This window comes from Triticum aestivum, chromosome 6A (assembly GCF_018294505.1).
Source record: "Triticum aestivum cultivar Chinese Spring chromosome 6A, IWGSC CS RefSeq v2.1, whole genome shotgun sequence".
In the NCBI taxonomy this organism is placed as follows: Eukaryota; Viridiplantae; Streptophyta; class Magnoliopsida; order Poales; family Poaceae; genus Triticum; species Triticum aestivum.
The window spans coordinates 11,710,229-11,717,120 of NC_057809.1; the positions used below are offsets into that span (position 1 = coordinate 11,710,229).

The 6,892-nt window shown below is 42.1% G+C and overlaps 1 protein-coding gene across 1 annotated transcript; it reads right to left on the minus strand.

Annotated features, from left to right (window-relative positions):
- Window positions 1-218: 218 nt before the first annotated feature.
- On the minus strand, window positions 219-6,154 carry LOC123131653 (dihydrolipoyllysine-residue acetyltransferase component 2 of pyruvate dehydrogenase complex, mitochondrial; the record flags this gene model as incomplete). The annotated part of the gene is given in 18 exon segments (XM_044551322.1): window positions 219-600; window positions 688-783; window positions 1,222-1,324; window positions 1,400-1,495; window positions 1,571-1,637; window positions 1,721-1,788; window positions 1,893-1,968; window positions 2,064-2,149; window positions 2,237-2,313; window positions 3,429-3,501; window positions 3,583-3,831; window positions 3,950-4,042; window positions 4,141-4,215; window positions 4,326-4,381; window positions 4,772-4,812; window positions 5,181-5,278; window positions 5,361-5,434; window positions 6,061-6,154. Coding segments are annotated over 18 exon segments (1,593 nt in total), but the record flags the coding sequence as incomplete, so codon positions are not given.
- Window positions 6,155-6,892: the final 738 nt, after the last annotated feature.

The following is a 6,892-nucleotide window of genomic DNA, read 5'->3' on the forward strand; positions in this document are numbered from 1 at the left end:
AACCAGAGCTCGACATTGCCGATGGACGGATTGATGCGCTGCGCAGAACCGTGGTGCCTCCGTCGGAATAAATAGGTGGCTTAGCACGCTTGAAATCACAACCGGCTTGATGGAATTGATGGCAAAGACGAACCATTGATGGATTTCTAATCCGTACAGGGTTAGGTAGCTGTTTCTTCCAAGATGACTTATTGTTCCGAACCATTTACTGAGCCTCCTGGTTAAGTTTGCGTGTATATTAGGAAAAATGCAAATCCTATAATCAGGAGTTTCTCTGGCAAAAAATGAGCTCAACAGGCCATGCAAGTCCAACCTACATCGATCAGGTCATTCATGGGAAGAAACAGAAGGTAAAACGAACAGAAGACGTTTCAATCCAAAAAAACAGGTCATCCTGTGTGTTCGCTTGCTGGCTCTGTGCTCTTGACTGTGGGTTCCATGAGACCGCGCCCAGGTTATGTAAAACGGGACAGCACCGTTCTGTGCATTATTCAAGAACTCGACAAGAATAGGCTTCATCCTCCTAACTTTACAGCAACATTGTGGTCGGGTTCTCGATGTAGCCCTTGAACGCTTTCAGGAATTCCGCCCCAATTGCACCTACAGATAAACATCATTATTTGTTGAGTTCCCGCCCACATTTGAACTGACTCACGATTTATATTTCACAAAAGATTAAGAGCGTACCATCAATAACCCTGTGATCGCAGCTCATTGTTACTGACATGTAGGAACCAAACTCGTACTGACCATCCGCGCTGCCTGGTATCACCCTCTTCTCAGCTGCTCAAAAAAAAGTATCAGGTAAGCACTGAATAAATCCCTATGGGAGGACTAAGGACATCACAAAATGAATAATGGATCAAAGTAGCAGAAACTAGATCTAACTATGCTACAAAGTAGAATACAGAAACAAAAAGCACAGAACATTAGGACAATGTTCAAGTCCTGCCTACAGAACTAACTGAAGGTTACTCAGAAGTAAGAACGGACTAGGATATAGAATGCCAAAGTAAAGGATCATGCAATTGTCTAGGTCAATGTACCGGGCTTCCAATAGCAGGTTCTGGTAAAAGGTCGACAGGACTATGTTATCCATAACAATGGTAAAATACTGACAAATGCCAAACTGTTATGTACACAATGCAAACTAAGTAGCAACAGCATTTTTGTGGCCAACGTATTGGCAGTACATGACGAAAGTGTAACACGGCTTCTTACCAGAACCAATGGCCAAGATTGCTGACTGAGGAGGATTTATAATAGCACAGAACTGTTTAATTCCAAAAGGACCTCCCAAGTTTGATACTGTGAACGTGCCACCCTGAAACAGAGAACGAAAATGGTCAATGAAAAATGTTGTTGATTTCATACTTATCATCTACTATGCGATAAATACCTCGTAATCTTGTGGTTTTAAGCTGTTATCCCTTGCTCTTTGAGCCAACTGCTTCACCTCCTCACCGATTGTACCAAGTCCCTTCTTGTCTGCATCCTGCACCACAAGTAATAAGTTAAGAGAACGGGGGGAAATGCACAAAACCGAACTAGCTAGCTTTGACTAGCTTACCCTAACTACTGGAACAAACAATCCATGCTCAGTTTGTACAGCTACATTTATGTTCACATTGTGGTATCTGCATGAGATGTACATTTGTCATATCACATTTCTTGCCAATATAATTTGAGTGACAGGTATAAATGCTCCGTAGGAACTCACTGGCGAATAAAATCATTCATCCAAGAACTGTTGCACTCAGGGACCTTTCGAAGAGCCAAGGCTGCAGCCTGCGCAGAACGTAGAGGTAAATTTAAAACTGGAGATCACAGAATCCACATGAGCCCAATACGACTTACAAGGCAACAATGTACGTATAAGAACCGGTGAGTACCTTTATAACAAGGTCGTTAATAGATATCTTCTTTCCACCAGATGCTTCCTGCAGTGGGTTCAGTTCCCCTCGTAACCTGTAGCACAACAAAATGAAAAACTCTTCTTTAGACAAAAGTTCGGTACTAAAATTATCCACTGCAAGTTTTACAAAATCAGGCCTGAAACATACTTGATAAGTTTGTCGACACGTGTGTCAACTGTCAAGTAGTAATGTGGGATGGTTTGTTTAGAAGCTAGGAGGCGGTTTGCAGTAACCTGAAAAGAATAAGAGTTAAAACACTACAAGGCAGATAGGATCAACGAAAAAAAGTCTCAGCGGCATTCTTCAATGCTGAAACATACCTTTCTTATCTGCGCATTTGGAATATCAGTGTAATCTAATCCTGAAGCTGCGAAAGACTCACTCTTGCCACCCTTGGCTACAGAAGATTTGTTAAGCAAAAATAATCATTAGACACTGGTTGGATCCCATTTGATTCACATAATAGAAGCAAAGCTAAATGCATGACATAATGGGCTGCATGCCCCTAGAGGAAGGGATCAAGCCTAGTTCAGAAATTTTACTTGGATCTCAATAGAATGCTGGTAAAAAAATTGAATACTACGCAATTCGTCCACACTTTGCAGTAGAAAACTCACGCGATGAAAAAGAAAAAGGAACAGAATCAAGAATGGCACATAAAAGCATGGAGTTGTTTTTTATGAGAGCGGGTATAGAGGTCTTTACGACATCCAATTGTGTATGTGATCGCCTTAAAGAGCAACAGCAGACTACAAATGAATTTCAGTGGCAAAACTTGAACATCAGTCAAGCTAATTCAGATCACAATGCAAAGGTTTTCTGAACATGGATTGATTTGGTTGATGCTGTCCATGGATACGAGCAAGCACAGGCCAAAAAGGAGTATGGATGACACGCGTAAGAGTTGCACCTTTTTTTCCAGAAAAGTTTCCGGCTCAGCGACTCCCAACTGCTGCTATTTGCAGGACTCTAGGATAGCTAGCAGATAGCACGAGAAGTGTATGTGATGCGCATTAATTACAAAATCCTGTAACCATAGACACTCATATATGTAGTCTTTTGGAGAACAAGTCCAGCTCTACGGAGTTCCATTTTCTAAGCACACATGAAATGAAATGCACTAGCATGTACCACATAGCTTGGAAGGTCAGTAAGTAGTAGACTGTATTTTGCATAACTAGTTAACCTAATTTGGCATGCACATGCAATTAAATGTGTCAAAAATCAATTCTCTGAGCTCTAGAAAATCACACTTAACAAGAACACACAACTACACGGCAAGTCAACAACATAGTACAACCAAAAAAACCTCCAAATCAACAGACATCAAGATTTAAGATCAAGTGCATAGCCAGGTAAATGTCTAGTTAAAATTCAATTTGTATAATGGTCAATGCTGAAGATTTACTCAAGCAGTCATTATACTAAGTTTCTACAAGCAAGAGATACTAGATTAGATCAAAGAACCATTCATCAATCTCAGGAATGCAATTAGAGGAGAAAATAGCATACCCAAGTAATCTTCAATGTCTGCCTTCAGAATACGGCCATCAGGACCAGTGCCTTTTACACTTGACAGTTGAACCTGTTTGAAAGAACACATCCATGTTTTCATTGACTGCACTGCATACAGCAACTACCTAGACTAACTCAAATAAAGACTTACATTGTTATCCTCTGCTAATTTCCTTGCAAGGGGGCTGGCGAATATTCTATCACCAGATCGAGAAGCTTTTCCGGCCTTTGGGGCCTTCGGTTCAGGAGCCTTGGCAGGTACTTTCTCCTCCACTTTTGGCGCTGCAGGTTCTGGTGTAGCCTTTGATTCTGAAGGAGCAGCAGGCGCATCTGCAGCCGACGGTTTGTAATCTTTAAACTTTTCGATGTCACCTTCTTCTTCCACGGTCACACAGATGACCTAAGATCATAGGCCACATAATGCAACCAATATATGTCAGCAAAACATGCAAGCAGTAGTACTGCAATATGAAATAATAGGCAGACAATTATAGGTTCTTTGGACAGTAAATGCATACCTCGCCAACTTTAATCTCTTTGGCACCATCACCCTGAACAATCTTAGCAAGATAGCCCTCTTCCATGCACTCCATCTCTACCGTGGCTTTATCCTAATTAGATGAAATGCATACAGATGTTATTTAGCTTCTGCTGCAGCTGTAAGTATGTGCTGACTAAGAATATGGAACTTGGAGATGAAGAATCTTACCGTTTCCACCTCACACAGAACTTCACCAGGTGAGACTTTGTCTCCTTCCTTCTTAATCCACTTGGCAATGTTTCCCTGCGGACAATACAAGTATCATATTGTACTATAATTTTAAGGAATAGAGACACAGAAATTCTGGGTTCAATCTAACCATTATTATAATAATAACTTTGGATGACAAATACCTCAGTCATTGTAGGTGACAGTGATGGCATCCCAATTTCTTGATGTGGTGGCAGGTCTGGAATAAGCAGTATGTTAGGAAATCTGATATGGGATCTGGCTTATGCTATACTAATTGGGGTTCTCAAAGAATTGTGATACAGGAACCAAAATGATGGCGGAGATGTGGGACCCAGAATTCAAGATACTATAACTTTTGTACAAAGCAAACAAAATGCTTAGATGCGGCACAAAAGAGAACTACCCTGAAATTTTATATGGAAATAGATGTGGAAAAAATCCTAATATGTTGTAATGCTTAGATATGGATGGAAGGCAGCCTTCTGGCATAATAGTTGCCCGAAAAAAGATACCAAATCTGTTACAAGATTCACAATTTCTGGTTACCGAATGATGTTATTTGATTCAAAGGGCATAAACGAACATCCAAGAGCGGGTGCGGGAGTACCTGCACTACTTGAGAAAGACCTTGCTGAAGCTACTCGCCCACTGAAAAAGGACAACAAAAAAGACAAACACCTTCAAAGTGGTATTCTTGTACATTATAAAGGAAAGAGTACAGCCATAGCGCATTTCTGATAGGAACCACTCTAAATGGACAACGAAAACTCCAATCATAAACTGGGTTAGCTATTGTGCTATAGAAAAGTAAATCACTCTTCATGTATATGACTGAAAAGTGGTGAGGAATGCAACGAATTTTTGCAAGATACGGTTGGTTTTTTCATGATTTATATTAATTAATTGTCAAATATTTCAAGTTAATGTTCCCCTCTTTTGAAGGTGGTTATCCTTTGATACATTGGCACGCAGAAATGTAAAGGCAGCAACGGTGTAACAAGAAAATCACACTATACCATGACAATGAACCATTGAGGCCAGTAACAGCACTTGGGGCACGGTTGATGAGCATTCTTCTACAAGTGGAGCTTCCGTTTACTCCTCCTAGTGACACCTGAAAAATAGAACAAGAAATTAGAATCTCAGGACAAGATGGTAGGATTTCAATTACAGAGCAGAATTTACAGGGACATAACCTTGAAGGTCTCGAGCTCTTTCCCAGGTTGCTTGTACTGAGAAAATCTGGCGCCTCCAATTCTTTTCTCAACACCTGCAGAAACCATAAGGACTAGATTATATATCACCAATAGTGACACACACACTTCTCACTGTGCACGTAAATTCCCAGAGAAATAAAGAGAGCTACTGACTGCAGTAAACAGCAGGGGCACATCTAAAGTAGATAGATGACAAACCACACCATAATATAAATAACAGGGATTAACTCAGTCAGCTGAAGCATGTCTAGTGGGAATACAAAGAATAGTAAAGAGAGTAATGGCACTGGAAACAAGAATGACACATCTACTTAATCTACATTGTCATCTTTTGTTTGTAAAAATGTAAGCATACCAATCAACTATGGTTCATGTTATATACCTATGTACTAGACCCTGCACATTATAAAATACTGTTTGTTATACCCCAAGCTGACTGAGAAAAAAGAAGAAGCATGCATGGTCTTCTAGAGGATCTGGGGCAACCAATATCAAACAGCAAGCACAGGCACAACTAGCCAGTAACAGGACACTTACATGCATGGGTAACATAAGAGTTATAGCAATAGTAAGTCATCGGACAGGGCGTCTCCAACTTAATTCTAAAACAGATCACAGAGGCATAGTAATCACTGGAAGAAATAAGGATCAAGCATAAAATGGCGAGAAACAAGCATACCATTTTCCTTTACGGCAGAGGACCCAGAACCAGTAGAGAAGTAGCGAGCAAGGCTGGTGCGCTCGCAATCTACAGCATTCCGCAAGCTCCGCAGCTGCATTACCAAAAGCAGACGGCAAAGCCACGGATAGTTAGCCAATGGCGTGTTCACAACTTAAACGCATCGACAGGTAATTAGATGCACAAGAAATGTAACCCATGGTTATTACGCGGTTACTAAGCTTACATCAGAGATGAGAGACAACGGCCATAGAGAGTCAGCCAGTGGGACATAACGACAAGTAATCGGATGAGGAATGTACCAAACAGTTGCACACGGTTACTATCTCAGGGGCTTAATTAACCGGTCCAAGTGTGTGTGGCGCCGCAGCAAGGAATCTACAGCAGTACCTTGCATTTCTACTAGCAAATAATTGGAAGGAGCACCATTGAATCCGAGGGTATCTAGCCCGATGATCATAATTCGCACCAAAGCAAGCGTCGAACGACCTATGATTCTGCCGGTTAGAAACGAACGGGCCGATCCATGCTTGTAGAATTGCACTACAAATCAATCATCACAGGAATAAAGCAAACACATCCGGCCGATTCCTCAGGCTCTGTCGTGGCGCGTCACACCCAACCCGAAATCGCGCCACCGGGGCGTCGGATCTCCCTCCCGATCAGAACGGCGCCGCGCCGCGCATGGCTACCTACCTGCCTACTACTCCTGCCCGCTCGCCCGGAAGCCCGTCGAGCGGGATCCGGCGAGGACACGGCATTGCGCGGCCGGATTCCGGCGGCTACGGCGCGACGCGAGATCGCTCTCCCACGAGAGCAGCGGCAGCAGCAG